Source organism: Miscanthus floridulus, chromosome 16 (genome assembly GCF_019320115.1).
Source record: "Miscanthus floridulus cultivar M001 chromosome 16, ASM1932011v1, whole genome shotgun sequence".
NCBI lineage: Eukaryota > Viridiplantae > Streptophyta > Magnoliopsida > Poales > Poaceae > Miscanthus > Miscanthus floridulus.
In genome coordinates, this window is record NC_089595.1 from 100,017,084 (window position 1) to 100,033,655 (window position 16,572).

Genomic DNA, 16,572 nt, shown 5'->3' on the forward strand with positions numbered 1-16,572 from the left:
CTCAATCTCTGTAAGCTCTAGAGTTTGTGAGCCTACGACGCCGCGCACTCCGTGATTATGTTAAATTCATAAACTTTGCTTTTTTGATTAAATATCACTTTAACATTGGTATTTAATTTAACAGTATTGTTATCTTATCGTGCGATCCGTGTGTTTTTAGTATAAATTGTTAGTTATCACGTAGCAATGCACGGACACACTACCTAGTGTACTATATAAGTAGAGATTCTGAAGACCACTTCCACAGATGATTTTGGAAGTTCCCTTCCATTCCCCCATTTTGTTTCTGATGTTCCACGAACCCATAGCATAATTGTGAAAACCACTTCCACAGATGATTTTGGATATTTCCTTAAGATTCAAGCGGCTGCGGCGTTTGCAGTCTACACTACAATGTTTGGCAGTGGATGAAAAGCAGTTGCGGCTGCAGCGAACGCTCCCTTTCGTTCCCCATTTTTTTCTTTCTGATGTTCCACGAACCCCATAGCACAATTGTGAGACAAAAGATTTTGATATTGTAATGACCACCATTTAAGAGGTTGTTTGGATGCACTTCAATCCACTCAAATCAATATGTACTGGGATGAATTTGGGACGGATTAGGCCAATACACCTCAATATATATCAATATATATGGATCGAAGTGGATTGAAGTGTCGCCAAACAAGACCTAAAGGGATCCATATTCAAACATACCTCCTAAACTATTTCGAATCTAATCCTACCTCAACGCTTCTTTATAACAGGTCCAACAATTACTTTAAAACAGGTCAAACAACCCTCGCCGATTTGCACTGGAAGAAAATGTGGGCCCCTATTTATGGAATACTCCCTCCATCCCATAAGTGTCATTCTAGCTCTTGGCCCACCTAGAACTAGTAGATTTAGCTACTTTTTTAGTTTCTAAAGTGCAATTAATACATACTAAGACACTTTGTGTAGGAGACACATGCATATTTTGCTATAACACTATTTTTTTTCAAAGAATCCTAGAGTGTCACTTAATCAGATTGAGTACAACAGAGAATATAATTTTTAACCATCTTTCCATTTCTTCTTCTTTTTTAGATTTAGATTTACACGTGTTTGTAATTTATCCTATAAGGCAAGCAAAAGACAAACCTTAAGTTTTAAAGGGAAGTTTACTTCTCCAGAATTTCTCCATCCTTTTATTTGTCACCCTCTGAATTTGGGGAAAATATTTGGTGCAAACACTATTCGGCGCAAATATGAAAACACTATTGAAACACATATCTAGCAACTTTTAAATTTTTTGAAATGATGCACATCCATAGTACATCTATAGAAGTAAATTGTTAGAAAAGTTGAGATTCAAACTCAATATAGAAAAATCATATGAAAATAAAAAAAATCATGTGCACCTACATTAGAAAAATAAAATTCCTATAATTTTCATTTGATTTTTTTAGAAAAATGATTTTTGCATCTTAACTTTTGGGTCAAATGTACATTTATAAATATACTATGAATGTGCATCGTTTCAAAAAAATTGAAAATTTCTAGGTATGTATTTCAAAAGGATTTTTACGATTACGCTAAACAGGTGATTTGCAATGAATACTTTGTCGTGAACTTGAGCCTCCTAAACATTGATTTGATTGTGTAAACCCCCAGACTTCTCCACTAACCAAGGCATTCTATCTTACTCTCTCATTAAGATGAAACTTGTCTAAAATCTACATCGGTCTCACTCTCTCCCATACCTGCATCTCAGGTTGTCCATTTAAATAAATGTTTCAATTTACATCTTCCCAACAGTCACTTGCCAAACACATTTTTATATAATCATATAATTTGGGAATCTTTTTTTTTTGAGGAGTATTTTGTGCACAGAAATGTCCTCCCAAAACAGAGTACTTCTCCCATTGTTAACTTTAAAGATAGCAGTCGTTTTTAGATTATGTTTGGTTTTGTTTAATCCATTTGAAAATTGAGATCCCCTTTTTTTAGGGATTTGTTCTGCAAATACCTTGGTTCTGATCGGTAGGGATCCTTGAGGGGATTCAGCTATGACTTCTCTAGTTTATTGGTTAATCTTATTAAACGCTAATCTAAGAAACGATTCTGTGGAAGAAGCTCCAAAGGGGAGCCATTTTTGTACTACAAGAGTAAAGCCACCTAAAAGTCTAAAACATGTTTTCTTCAACTTCTATAGTTCTCTGGCTAAAGTCGGTCGCAAAGAAGTGCTGCCAATCAGGCTCAACAAGTTGTAGCAAGTATCATGTTCATCTGTAGAGTGTAATCTCAAGAAACATTTCCCTAGCAAGATTTCACACATTATTCTTGCATCTATGATTTCCATGCCCCCGAAATCTTTAGCTAAACATAAACTATCCCATTTTATCATATGTTGGCTCTGTTCGTTTGTCTTATAATCCGTACTTTTTAGCTTATTTTTTTCAGCCGGAATATTGTTTTTCCCTCACAACAAATCAGCCGGAACGATGTTTCGGCTTGTTTTTTCAGCGAAGCGAACGGGACCGTTATCATAATGAGGCCCTTGAGTTTGACCGACCTGATTGAAAGTAACAATTTTCATATCGTCTCTATTTGGTGTACATTCAAATTGGGAGTATTTGAATTTGTATTTGTATTCTCCTTCAAATTTTAATGTATAAGCACGTGACATGGCGTCGCTTGTTTTGTTGATGATCCATTTGCATGACTAGCTTTTGTTATTCCTGAAGTCAATGCAAGTCATCACGATTTATTGGTGCTTGTGTTTTGCACACTAGATGTAGATCCAGACTTGATTAGTCATTGTTAACAAGGTCGATTCTACGCTAACACGTGTAGTCAGAGTACGATTAACGCATTCCACTGACTGTGGGTCCGCCAGCTTGTGTTCCCGTCTCGGACCCACCAGCCAGTGTCTCATCCGTAAGGCACTTGTACTTTGTGTGATGTTGTATCAAACTATTTTTTTTTTTCGGATTCGACTATTGTTTGAAGTGTAAAATTAAGGGGCATTGTCACACATCGTTTATTGAAATCTCCAGAACTGGGAACATGTCAGAAGCAAACTCGCCTGATGATTCAATTCAGAAGTCAGAACACCGCTATAAGCCATGTGCTTCTGAACTTTCATTTCCAGCAAACAAACATGTCAGAGCCCCCACATAACTGTAAGATGGGGATGGTGCTCCAATGGGTATCCTCTGTTCTCCTCTAGTTCAACTCAAAGAACTAATTGGACACCTCATTTTTGTATATATAGTTCATTAAGTTGAATTAGAGAAGAACCACGGTTCGCTCCACCCCCATCCTTACGTAACTGTGTATGCAAGAGACTACTTCTCGACATAATGTTAAGAAATTTCTAAGCATCATATAATCCACAAGGGTAGCATTATTTATGTACAAATCGACCGTACTAAGTCAAACTCCCCAATTGAGACCATCTGTGTTTCTCCTAAAGCTGGAGATACCTATCGAGCACTGTAGATCTTTGCACACTAAGAACTAGGAGCAGGAGCAGCCTCCAGTAAGCTCAAGTACTCTGCAATTGCCTGTCCTTCGTTACTGACATCAATATCGTTCCTCATTGATAGGAATAATTTTTTTAAAAAAAATATTGTCCAAAAACTTTTTAATTAGATCTCCAAATATAGTCATAATGTATTCTAGATTTCTCACTAGCCAAAGATGAAAAACGGGGTTGGATCTCTATAGTATGCACAAGATATAGAGGAACTATTGTAGGGTGAAAATATATAGAGTTCAATTATTATTCAATTGACTCTCTCGATGACGATTTAGAGAGTAAATTTAAGAGAAACTCTTAGATATGCTCTTCACTGTTAGTTTTATTAGCCTCTTTGGAGCTGCTAATAGGTGGCCTATTAGCAACATAATAATAATAATAGTATAATAATAGTATAATAATAATAATAATAACATAATAATAATAATAATAATAATATTAATATTAATATTATTATTATTATGATTAGGTGAATTCAAACAATTCCTACTAATAATTAGCTAGCTAAATATTAATATAATACTAGTGAATCCGAAAGGGCCCTTACTCCATCAGCCTTGCCATATATAGCCTACTGAGTCCAGGTCAGTCATGGCTAAACCTCAGCTACGTACATTTCCAAAACGGATCAGTCACAAGCACTTGGTATCATGGTATCTGAATGCAATGCGATTAGTAAATTTGTGTGTTCGGCCATTTTCAATTAATCCCCGTGAACTCGTTGCAAGTGTGGTCTTCCCTCAAGTACCCTGCATGCACAGGCGCACAGCAGCACATCTTGACACGGCATCTCCTCCACCTCTCCGCTACGTGCACACGGAACCCGGGAAATCGAAAGGTTCGGCTACTAAGCTAACTTCGGCGACATCGCGGCCGTCAAAAAGTCGAAACAGCCAGCGTTGCAGCGGTTGCCGGCCAGCCGGCCGGCGTAAAGCCCCAAATCCTTACACCGTTACGACCTACGACGACACTGTGAAATGAAATAAACCGCAGGCGCACGACGGCACGAGCGGAGCGAGCGAGCATCGGCGCGCCAACCGGCCCCGGCCATGCAGGCGTGCACGCGCTGACGCACGTCGCGCGGCGCGCGGCCGCCCCTTTTCCACGCGGGTGTCGCCATTGTTACTCCCCGGTGTGCTCACTGTCACACATCATATCATTAGTGGTTATCCTTCACCTTCGCGCACACGTCGCTGCGTGCAGTTTGATCGATCGATCTATGTATATATCGTCAGTACGACAGCAACGTAACCACCCTCGATCAGCAGAGAGATGTGCTTAGTAGCTCCGGCGGCGACTATGGCGGAGGGGCTCCAAGAAGCCGACGACGTGCTGTGGCGGGATCACCGCCACCACTGCCCGGATGACGACGGCCGCGACGACCAGCGGCAGCAGCCGCACTGCTGGCCAGGCAGGAAGCAGCCCTGCTGCCCCCGCCTCCGCCCCCGCGTGGACGACGACGACGCTGCTGCGCGCGGAGGAGGCAGCAGTAAAGTCCGTCGACCGGCGGGCTCGTCATCGTCATCGGCGCCGGTGGCCATCGTCATCCCCGTAGCCGCAGTGAAGCGGCCATCCTCCTCCTCATGGGCGGCGGAGGACTACTACGGCGACGACGACGACGACGAGGTGGCGTTTGTGCCGCCGCACGTAGCTCTGGAGGCGAGGTGGCGGCTGTCGGAGGGGAGGGCGGCCTCGTCCATGTGCGAGGGGCGCGGTCGCACGCTCAAGGGCCGCGACCTACAGACCGTGCGCACGGCCGTGCTCCGCATGACCGGGTTCATCGAGACCTGATGCATCCTCTCCTGCATGCAATGCAATTAGGATGATGATCCGTAGCTAAGCTTAATTATTAGCCGAGCCGAGCAGTTTTGCATTTCAATTTTCAAAATCGACTGTGTAATATAGGAGTAGTTTCCAAATTTGCAGAATGAGGGTTAGTTAGCATTTTCAGATGGAGTTTACTTGTAATTTCCGAACTAAGGGGGTGTTTGGTTTCTATTGGAAAATTTTAGTCCAGGTCCCATCGGATGTTTGGACACATGTATGAAGTATTAAATATAGACGAAAAAAATAACTAATTGCACAGATTGTGGCTAATTTACGAGACGAATTTTTTAAGCCTAATTGGTCCATGATTTGACAATGTTGTGCTACAGTAAATATGTGCTAATGACGGATTAATTAGGCTTAATAAATTCATCTCGTAAATTAGTCTTCATCTGTGTAATTAGTTTTATAATTAACTCATATTTAGTTCTCCTAAATAGCATCCGAATGTTCGATGTGACATGGACTAAAATTTAGTCCAGGAAACCAAACACCCCCTAAATTAAATATGCTGCTGCATGCGTCAGTTCGTGTGGGCATGATGGATCTAGAACGATGGACACTCCCTTCAGCGAATTGAAGGGATGGACAGAGATGTTCTTGTCGCGTCTGGACGTTTGGGACGTGCGGGTTCGCATCGATCACCCCCGAACCCCAAGTGTCGCCGCTTGGCCTAGGGCTGTTCGCTTGTTTTATAATTTATATTTTCAGTTTGTTTTTAGTTAGAATAATATTTTTTTCTTTAACAAATCAATCAGGACAGTGTTTCGATTTGTTTTTTCAGTGAAGCGAATGGGACCATAACGAGGCCCTTGAGTTTGACCGACCCGATTGAAAGTAACAATTTTCTTCTCATCTCTATTTGGTGTACATTCCAATTGGGAGTATTTGAATTTGTATTTGTATTCTCCTTCAAATTTTAATGTATAAGCACGTGACATGGACATTGCTTGTTTTGTTGATGATCCATTTGCATGACTAGCTTTTGTTATTCCTGAAGTCAATGCAAGTCATCACGATTTATTGGTGCTTGTATTTTGCACACTAGATCTAGATCCAGACTTGATTAGTCATTGTTAACAAGGTCGATTCTACGCTAACACGTGTAATCAGAGTACGATTAACGCATTCCACTGACTGTGGGTCCGCCAGCTTGTGTTCCCGTCTCGGACCCACCAGCCAGTGTCTCATCCGTAAGGCACCGTACCGACTGCGCTTCATTGCTTCCGCAGTTCCGCCTCCCGCGAACCGCGATGCTTCTCGGCTACACAGCATATTCCCTTCCTCCCCCCACCCGCTGCCCCGTCTCGTGCTCTGACCTCACCGCCGGTCAGTGTCAGCCCCCATGGACCCCACCGACCAGTCGCCGGAGGAGGTGTACTCCGTGTGGGCCCTCCCGCCGGAGCCCACCCGCGACCGTTTCCGCCGCATCATGGAGGGCCTCCGCGCCGCGTACGGCGGCGCCGCCTTCCAGCCGCACGCTACCGTCGTCGGTGACTTCCGCGGCCGCCGCTCGGAAGCCGTCGAGGTGCTCAGCGCCGCCGCCTCCGGCGTCCAACCCTACACTGCCCGTGTCACGGGGGTTGCCCGTGGCACCTTCTTCTACCAGTGCGTCTACCTCCTCCTCGAGCCCACCACCGAGGTTAAGCATCTATTCTCCTTGGATCGGTTCCCATAGTTAAGTTGTTCTGCTCCGGGTTTCAGACTTCCAGTTGGGTTTGAAATCCACAGGAAATGCTGACGCAGTATTGCAGTGTGCATTGGAATCATTTGGCTTTCTTACATCAAATTCTCTGAACTTTGTTAGGTGGTGGGAGTGAGCGATCACTGCTGTGCCCACTTCGGTTACAAGAGAAAAACTCGTGAGTGTACTAGCTGAATTTTGTTCCTGAATTAAAAATCCATGTTAGTGATTATTGACTTTGGTTGCGGCATTTACAGCATACATGCCACATGTCAGCCTCTTATACGGAGACCTTACAGATGAGGAGAAGGAGGAGGCAAGGAAGAAGGCAGAGGAGCTGGACAAGGATATCTGTGGATTAGAGTTTGAGATCTCTGAGCTTGCGCTCTATAGAACGGATACCGCAGATAAAAGCTTGGAGTCATGGGAATTGGTGGAGGTGTGCCATCTTGAGAAGAAGTGATTAGTTTCCTCTCCATGATGATTCTGCTGTAAGTTAACTCTGGGAATTCGCATTGCGTTGTAGCGTCTTGTTGACTACTTTCTAAGCAACTGGTACGTATCACCAGCATAATACTGTCAATGGGAGTAAGGAATAATGTGCTGTGCTCTTCTGATTGTAGTAAGGAATAATATACAATCTGCAATGCTCTGTTAGTTTCCCATGAAATATACTTTGGATTATTCAGATTGTGGCTGAGTTTGTTCAATACCTGTTGAAACAAGTAGGTACTCTAGTAAGATCCTGAAACTGTACTGGTTTCTCCCTGGAGAATATTTTGTCTGATTAATCTTGGAATATACTAGTAATATTGGTCTATATTCCGTTAAGAGACTAAGCTCTCAACCCTTCAAGTCATTACAATCATAGTTTGGGATACATAACATTCAGCATATAGAGGTGGTGCATTGACATTCAATATAGTGCACATTATTGATGATATTTCTATAGTGTGACCATGCAGTGGTCTATGGTCTCTACTCTTCCCTAAACCTTCTTCCACCCGATCCACCTTCCCTTTGACAGTTGAAATATGTAGCAGTGGCAACGCTGAGGTGATATTGCCGTGCAAAGCTTCTGCAGTTGAAGTTGTGGCGCATTTCTGGTGCAAAAACTGTCCTCCTGCCAAGTTGACGGAACAGCACAAATACCAGCCTGTGGATGCCAGATCTTGGGTCCGGTCTCTCATAAAATACTAGCTCTTGGCCTGCAAGGGCATCCTGACATTATCTACTGAAGAGTTTAAGGAGCACTGAAGTGTGTGGAAGTGGAAACATCGTCATTTATTGTTTTTAACTCTTTCAATTCAGACGAAGAGAGGCCTTTTAGATATAGCTCCTCTTGTTTGAGACAATTAATGGTTGCTTTGTTTCCAATATCTGTTTCAAAATCTTTGGTAAAATCGAGTATGAAAAAACTTTATATACTAAAAAATGTACTAGAATATAACTTTAATATGACAACTGTAAATGAACCTAGTTCTGCTGAAATTGTCCTCAAGGTTACCAACCAATTAAAGGGCAAACAGGGGCCTTGTGAATCATACTATACCAGTTTATTTATGCTATTAAATACTTGTTTGTGTTTAATATTGATATATCCAGACTCCGGTAATGGGTTAGATTGAAATTCTACCTGATTGCTTCATTAGTTATGCTACTAAGTTAGTGTCTTTCATGATATTACTATACTATGCATGTAAGCGCTAAGCTGGCATATTGCATTCACCTAACAAGCTGGTCTAGGATTCAGTCTATGGTTGCTGATTTCATGTATTAATTGCATCCTTATCTGCATCAGTTCAGTGGTAGTCAACAGGTCCGAGAAGCAAGAAGAGACTACAACTTAAGCTCCACAAATACTATATTCAGCAGAAACGCAATGGAATGACAGATAACTATATGCATTCATACCAAAGTTGACACTAGTTGTTTCAGGAATATCTGTCACCATCCTACACAATAGTGAACCAATATCATAATAAGGCAAACTAAAAAGAACCAAATCTAGGAAGAGTGAAACATATTGCACTTGATTTACCAGTGCAAGTACTCCCTTAGTGATGGATGGCTTGGACTTGGAGCGTCCGGGTCAATCAGTACCTTCTCAAGTCAAAGACAAACAAGTTAGCATATAGACATGTTTGTATACTGCTAGATTTAAGGCATTTTGTTCTTATTAAATTTGTTCAAATTAATACTGATAAATCCACTACAAAGCGCATAATACTTTTTGTTACATAACAAAAGGATTGACATACATTCTCCCAATCGGTGGCATTATCTGTAAATTGCTTGTTGACTCACCAGGGTGTAGAAAGCCCTCATGTCATTGCCACCGACATCAACTCGTGGTTTACTTACAACCGCAGATGGCTTTAGCTCAGCACTTGCCAGAAGTAGCCTATTGTTGTATGTTATTCTTAGTGGAATGGTTGGTGTAAAGGGATCCAACACATCCTGTATGACATGAGCCATGACCAAAGAATCGGTTGCTGACATATTGCAGAAAAATAACTTGTGAATGATATTGGCTGTTGCTCTTATTAGAACTCTGAACTTCCTCCCTATGGGACTGAGGAAGCTGCAGTGTGAGCATGAACTATTTATACTGGAGTTGAGGAAGGCTGTCTTATTCAACTTCCAGCATTTGAGATACCATTGTCATGTCATACGTCACCCAGATAGCTGAAGTGTGCTTCTTTGCCAAAACATGATCTCTATGGTGTAGTCAGGTTCAGTGGCGGAACCAGGGGGGGGGGGGGGGGGGGGGGGGCAAGAACAGTATATTTTATTTAATACTTATATAAATATTTGAATTTATAGCAAAAAAACAATTTTCACTCATTTTTTATTAAAATTTTATGATTTTGGTTATAAATAGTGTAAATGTTTTAAAAAAGTTGTTGAAACATATAATTGTGTATATTTTATCACACTAAAAAATGTGATCATATTTGTCCGGCCCCCCTTAATCAAAATCGCTGGTTCCGCCTCTGGTCAGGTTGCATAGTCCTTTCAATTATATGCTTTAGCAACTTAGTTATTAACATTGCTGGAGTTTGCTGGAGTAAAGCATGTAAACTACTGGCAGCTTTAGTGCAGTCAGCTGTAGTGGTGTGAGCATTGAGGTGCATTTAGTATGTTTTGTTTTCCTTGCAAGAGCATATTAGGTTAGACATCTAATTAGTGTTTTGTTTCTCTTTTCGTCTAATCTGAAATTTTTGCTGCATACCTTAGTGTTTGTTCTTCCACATAAACACCATACACTGGCGTTGAGTTGTATTTCCACTTGTTGAGAACCCACATGAGATCTATGGGCTGTGAGGTTGGGTGCATTAATGACGCTTCTGTTATTACCAAAGGAATTGCTGAAGCCTTTTCTTTTCTTCTGTGCAAGTTCTGCAGATCTGAGGTAGTTTGATACTAGTTACTGCCCTTTTTGTGCTCTCTTTGTTGCATGAGTGTTGCTTCTTCATTTGAATTCAGAAATTGCAGATGTCGTAAAGTAATTAAGAATAGGGGAAAAAAAAACTTGCAGCTGAAGTACTTGAGTTTAGGCCAGGAAGGCCTGGGTGGCTGGGTGCTGGGTAGCAAGGCGGTGAGCCATGGTGCCTTAACACCATTTACAAGGGAACTTGCTTCTGACGGGGATAGTATCTTGTACTCTTGTTGAAGCAGGGAAATACAATTTTAGAGGCCACCTTAGAAGCAAGCTCCCATCTAATTTTTGAAACCCTTTGTTTTGTTCTACACAAAGTTTCACCAAATGTCTAAGGTAGTTGGTGTCATACTGAATTTGATCCTTATTCTTTGGTGGGTTTCTTCCGTTGCATATGATTTTTTTTCTCCAATGTGTTTTTTTTTTTGTTTTGAACATGTATTGTGGCATAGTATTATGGAATTATTATACATTTGTTCCCTGGTTTACTTTATTTCTATTTTTCTGTGTATTGTTATGGAATCCAGGAGGCAAACATGCCCACATAGTAGTAATTTTGAGATCTGGTATCTGTCGTTACTTTATTTTTCATGATGCATTAGGTTCACCTAGTGAGCAACATTTGTACGGTATGCCTTATCTGTATGTACAGATTCAGATTTGGTATATGCAAGGTTTTCTGGGCGTACATTGGAAGATGACTACAACTTTTTCTTCATTCCCTGATAACTTGATAAGGATTCTACTCTCTCCCTCTCGCTAGCAAAGTAGAATCCAGATGTCCCTTTGCTCACATGGGGGACGGGTAAATTTGAATATTTTTTTTGAACTTTAAATTTGAATATATACCTTAGAAGCTTTTACTATCCCTTAGTCCTACGGCACTTGCATTGTTTAGTTCCTCCTTCTAAAGTTTATTCCATATCATATCGAATGCTTGACGCATGCATGGAGTATTAAATATAGATTAAAAAATAACTAATTGCATAGTTTGCGACTAATTTGCGAGACGAATCTTTTAAGCCCAATTAGTCCATGATTTGACAATGTGGTGCTACAGTAAGTGCTAATGACGGATTAATTATGCTTAATAAATTCGTCTCGCGGATTACTGACGGCTGTAATTTATGTTTTTATTAGTATCCGAACACCCCATGCGACACTCCATATGACATCCGATGTGACACCGCAAAACTTTATGCCATGGATTTAAACAAGGCCTTAGTCTTTACTGTGGCTATGGTTGAGTGACTGGGGACAATATCTGATTTACTTGTCAGATGCTGAAACTGAAGGAGTGATGTGCTCCGTAGTATTAAACATGGGAAAGGATAAGCATATCTTCCTTGAGGCTTTTATACGTATGTCATTAAAAAAGTTTATAATTACATATAAGTCATTAAAAAAGTTGATCGTACACGAGTGCCATCGTTCTGAACTTCTTTGCTCTCCAAGCCATTTCGTCGGTGTTCTGTTTGTTTTTCACCGTTACATGTGGACCTGGTCAGTATAAAGGTCCAAAATACCCTTCTCTCGCCCTATCCTCTTGCCCCAACACCATGGCCGGAGTGACCGTCGGTCTGGTGCCAACCACGAGCGCCAGCAGAGCCAACGACAAAGCATCTTCCGCTGCTTGGATAGCTGGAGTACGGGGGACGACGACGAGCTCCAACAACGGTGTCCTCGCCCGCGTCCTCGGCGAAGCTGGCGGTGACTGCGCCCTCCGCAGCAGCGAACGCGGAATGTGGCGAGGCTGTTCCAGCGCGTGGGAGTCTGGGCGATCCAGAGCAGCACCCACACCAGCAGCGTCATGGTCGCCATCGTTGGCCATCACTGCCGCCTCCCGGACGTGCGGACCACCGCCCCCGGGCACCGGCCCAGTGGAAGCCGAACGCGCTGATGCCGTGTCCGCCGGTCACGCATGCCGGCTATTCAAGACCGAAGATGGCGAGCACCCCGCCGAGTTCTAGACACACGCGGTGGAGAGTAGCCGCGTTTGCCATCCCAGCGACCGGAGGGTGGGGGCAGTCCCTCGCCTGGTGCCCCACATCCCAACAGTTGAAGCACTTTGCGGGGAAAGTGCAGTCAGCATGCACGTGATCACCAGCGAGGCAATTGAAGCACTTTCCGACGAGGTTGGACGGGACCGGCCGACGTGGTGACGCTACGTGACGCCAACACCGCCTACTCTGCGCCTGTCGGAAAACCATCTGCATTCGGCGCGACAGACATCCGGGGGTGTACGACGATGGACACGAGCTGATGATGCCAGGGAGCCTGGAGCCCAACATCCCTGCGCGCGTCGGCCATGAAGCCCCCTTGACACGGACGGCGGCGCTGGCGTCGACGCGGCCGACAAACGGCCTTGCCACAACCCGACGATGGAGGTGGCGCGTCGGAGTCGTCGAGACCCCCCAGAGAAGGAAGGAATGGCTCCGCTTGAAGCTCCAGCGTGGGCCGCCGCAGCCAGAGGCGGCAGCTCCAGGAACACAGATCTGGCAGTGCTCCGAGTAGCCTCATCCTCTTCGACTTCTTCCGCCCAAGAGCGACGGGAACATGAGCCGGGCTCCATGGTGAAGTGGGCAGCTCTGGCGGTGCTGTTGATGGTGGCCGCTCTGGCTGCGGCCATCCTCAAGGTGACCGCCTCGGCGCCGCTGCTTCCGCGCGGCCGCCCAGCCTAGCCCCGGCCGCCGCGGGCGCGCGCGAGCTCCACCCCGGTCGTTGCGGGCGCGCGCGGGCGAGCTCAGCCCCGGCCAGCCGCCGCGGGCGCGGGCGAGCTTCGCCCCGGCCGCACGCACGAGAAGAGAGATCGAGTTTGAGAGAGAGAGAGAGAGGATAGGGATGAGATGGGTATTATGGACGTTTTGACTGACCGGACCCATTTGTCGGGACTACAAAACGGTGAAAAACGAACATAACACCGACGGAATGGCTTGGAGAGCAAAGAAGTTCAGAACGATGACACTCGTATGCGGTCAATTTTTTTAATGACTTATGTATAATTACAAACTTTTTTAATGGCATTCATATAAAAGCCTCATCTTCCTCGGAGATAACAAAAATGTTCCCAAAAGGCACGCGGGCGATCAAATACGAGAACATTTTGAACACTCCTTTTGCATATCTTTACTGAGTGGACAATATTCGCCTACCCTTGTGATTCTCTCTTTTGCTTGCAATGTTGATTAGCCTGTGATTTTGTCTTGGGCTCGAAGGCTGGTAGGCTTTCTTGCACATGTTGCTGGTACATCTCATATACCTAGCCTGGCCGTCTAGATAGGCATTGTCAGGATCATGTGTCGCCAGAATTGTAACCGGTCTGTGCTCCAGCGATGAAACCATCCATATGTAATCTGCTAGCCTGTTCGCTTGGCTGGTTCGTATCGTTGTTGGTTTATGAAGAAGTACTGCTGGCTGGTTTGTGTGAGAGAAAAATACTGTTTCGATTAAAAATTTACAATCGTTTACGACAAGCTACGGTCAAACGAACAGGTTAAACAACAGCTGCATCCGTGATAAGCCCACTGATTGCCAGCATTCTTGCGCCTGTGGCTGTCAGGTGTGTCCGATGCTTCTTCATTATTGGTGGGCAAAAAAGCCACAGCGTCATCTATCTGCTGCATCCGTGATGCGTCTACGTAGGCCCTGCAACCTGATTGACTGATTCTTTCTCGGACGTAGTAGGCTGCGCCTAGTTCTTCTCCACTCGGGCCATGTTTAGGGGGTGTTTGGTTTCCTGGACTAAATTTTAGTTCATGTCACATCGGACGTTCGGATGTTATTTATGAGAACTAAATATGAGTTAATTATAAAACTAATTACACAGATGGAGACTAATTTATGAGGCGAATTTATTAAGCCTAATTAATCCGCCATTAGCACATATTTACTGTAGCACAACATTGTCAAATCATGGACTAATTAGGCTTAAAAAATTCGTCTCGCAAATTAGCCACAATCTGTGCAATTAGTTATTTTTTTCGTCTATATTTAATACTTCATGCATGTGTCCAAACATCCGATGGGACATGGACTAAAATTTTCCTGTAGTAACCAAACACCCCCTTAGTTCCCCAGATTTCCTGAATTTGGCACTATGCAAAAAGAAGATTCTCCGTCACATCAAACTTGCGGTACATGGAGTATTAAATGTTGACGAAATTTAAACATAATTGCACAGTTTGGTTGTACTTTGCGAGACGAATGTTTTAAGCCTAATTAGTCAACGATTGAACCATTATTACCAAATAAAAACAAAACGCTACAGTGCTTGAACAGTGCTGCCGAATCCGGCGGCGCCGAATCCGGCCTCCAACTAAACACGGCCTCGATCGTGAAAGGCTGAAAGCGCGTTAGCTTGTGCTCACGGCCGGTGCCAAAGGCGCCTCCGTGCGTGCTGCATGACGTCGATGCGAGATTCGATGTTACTTTTCGTCCGGGTCCATGCTGCAGGCAAATGCCATTGGCCCATTGCTGCACCTCCGTAACAATGCCGGCGGCCGTCAAGCAGCTGCTGTTCGTCGCGCCAGGTGGGCGGCTTCGGCCTTCGGTCTAGGGCTATAGGCTGACTTTTTTTAATGCCTATAGGTTTACTGTTGCTAATATTTTCTATAAATCGGTTAAAGTTAAAAAAAAGTTGGACCGACATATAATCCCACGGCGACACTTATTAAGGGAACGAGGGAGTACGACACTCCGCCCTAGCCTGGCTGAAAGACAGGTTGCCAAAGGTACCTGCATTTTCTGACAAGCCTCAGCTGGTTCAGTCTATTAGAAGTTGACCTCGGCTTAGGCTTGATAACATATGTCCTGTTCGCTTGGCTGATAAGTTATGTTTGAAAGTATTGTTGATTGATTTGTTATGAGAGAAAAATACTGTTTGTTGACTGAAAAAATATGATTTATAAACCAAACAAACAGGATGCTAGTCCTAAGGGCCATGGGCCCACCACTTCTAACTAACACACGTTCGGATGTGTAGACCATTTCAGTTTTGACTCGATCCAACCGTTGATGTACTATAAGAAAGGGACTCGTGTGGCTTCTCGCTCTCTTGGTTTGACGATGAGAACACCTACACCCCTAGCCCACTGATAGGACCAGGAGTCGGTCGAAGACCGATGCCCTCTGCTGTTCCATCGAGGACCAGGAGGCCGATATAGGAGGCTTCAACCAGAATGATCATTTGCGTCTAACTGAGGTACGTGCTAATTAATATGGAAATTAGTGTGTTCATATCATTATGCTAGTGTGATCCTAATGGGCTAATCACGTTTAAGTTCTAATACAGTCGTTTCTATGCGGCGCAAGCTGTGTAGCGTTGGCATGGGCAACGGGCGATGTAGTCAGGTGTGTTGGGTTGTTTCACAGTCCTACATCAGTGGATGCAGGCTAAATTGGTTTGCTTTCACAGTCCTTTATGAGTGGTTGCAGTTGCAGGCTAGTCTGAAAAGAATATTGTTTTGTTGATTTCATAGGTGGGTGCAATAATCTCCTATGAAGACGTTTGGTTGCATGTATGGGTGGGGAAGATGACATGTGGACCAGCATAAGATGCACTGCATCCACCCAACCAGGATGGCCAGTGAAAATCATTTTAAGCATATCTACCGAGCTAGGACGAGTGTATTTTTGCATTTGCTCATGTGACTGCATCCACTCAGCACGCAATCAAACATACATATTTTTCAGATGGATCCACGCCCCGCCAGGACGAAGGAGATACATGCAAACACACCCTTAATTAGTTGTGTGTTGCCAACCACTGATCGCAATGGACGCTTGGCCTTGTGCTGCACCCGACCACATGAGCGCGTGCCATTTGCATATTTACTCTATGTTTTGGTTCCCTGAACATTAGAGAGAATTTTCTTCGTGCTAGTTACGCTTACCGTTCCAGATTTCTAATACCCAGATTGACGCCGAAAGCATCCCTTGTGTTTTGACGGTCCAACATGGGGTTCATGAAGTCAACACTAGTGCGCCAGCATGTCATGTTGCGATGCTACCTTGTCCTCCACATCCACATGCAACTGCCATGCAACGGCCCTATAGCTTGTTTGTCGTGCCGTGCCAACGAGCACGGTGGCCCGGCGTGCTTCCATGAGCCCGGCT

At 44.0% G+C, this 16,572-nt stretch overlaps 3 protein-coding genes across 4 annotated transcripts; 2 read left to right on the forward strand and 1 right to left on the reverse strand.

The window, feature by feature from the left end:
• Positions 1 to 4,804: 4,804 nt before the first annotated feature.
• Positions 4,805 to 5,296, forward strand: LOC136511116 (protein S40-1-like). The gene has a single exon (XM_066505315.1). It carries the CDS (start codon positions 4,805 to 4,807, stop codon positions 5,294 to 5,296), a length of 492 nt encoding a protein of 163 aa, XP_066361412.1.
• Positions 5,297 to 6,582: 1,286 nt separating this feature from the next.
• On the forward strand, positions 6,583 to 8,183 carry LOC136512549 (cyclic phosphodiesterase-like). Of its 2 annotated transcripts, XM_066506523.1 has the most exons (4): positions 6,583 to 6,974; positions 7,140 to 7,194; positions 7,274 to 7,507; positions 8,044 to 8,183. In XM_066506523.1, exons 1-3 carry the CDS (start codon positions 6,678 to 6,680, stop codon positions 7,477 to 7,479), a joined length of 558 nt encoding a protein of 185 aa, XP_066362620.1. In that variant the 5' UTR covers positions 6,583 to 6,677; the 3' UTR covers positions 7,480 to 7,507; positions 8,044 to 8,183. The 2 variants fall into 2 exon arrangements, with proteins under 2 accessions (XP_066362620.1, XP_066362619.1); XM_066506522.1 differs by lacking the exon at positions 8,044 to 8,183 and having other exon boundaries at positions 7,274 to 7,658.
• On the reverse strand, positions 7,777 to 9,718 carry LOC136512550 (protein VERNALIZATION 3-like). Its single transcript, XM_066506524.1, has 4 exons — positions 9,324 to 9,718; positions 9,058 to 9,119; positions 8,931 to 8,971; positions 7,777 to 8,224 (listed from the first exon to the last, which is right to left on the reverse strand). Exons 1-4 carry the CDS (start codon positions 9,516 to 9,518, stop codon positions 7,995 to 7,997), a joined length of 528 nt encoding a protein of 175 aa, XP_066362621.1. The 5' UTR covers positions 9,519 to 9,718; the 3' UTR covers positions 7,777 to 7,994.
• Positions 9,719 to 16,572: the final 6,854 nt, after the last annotated feature.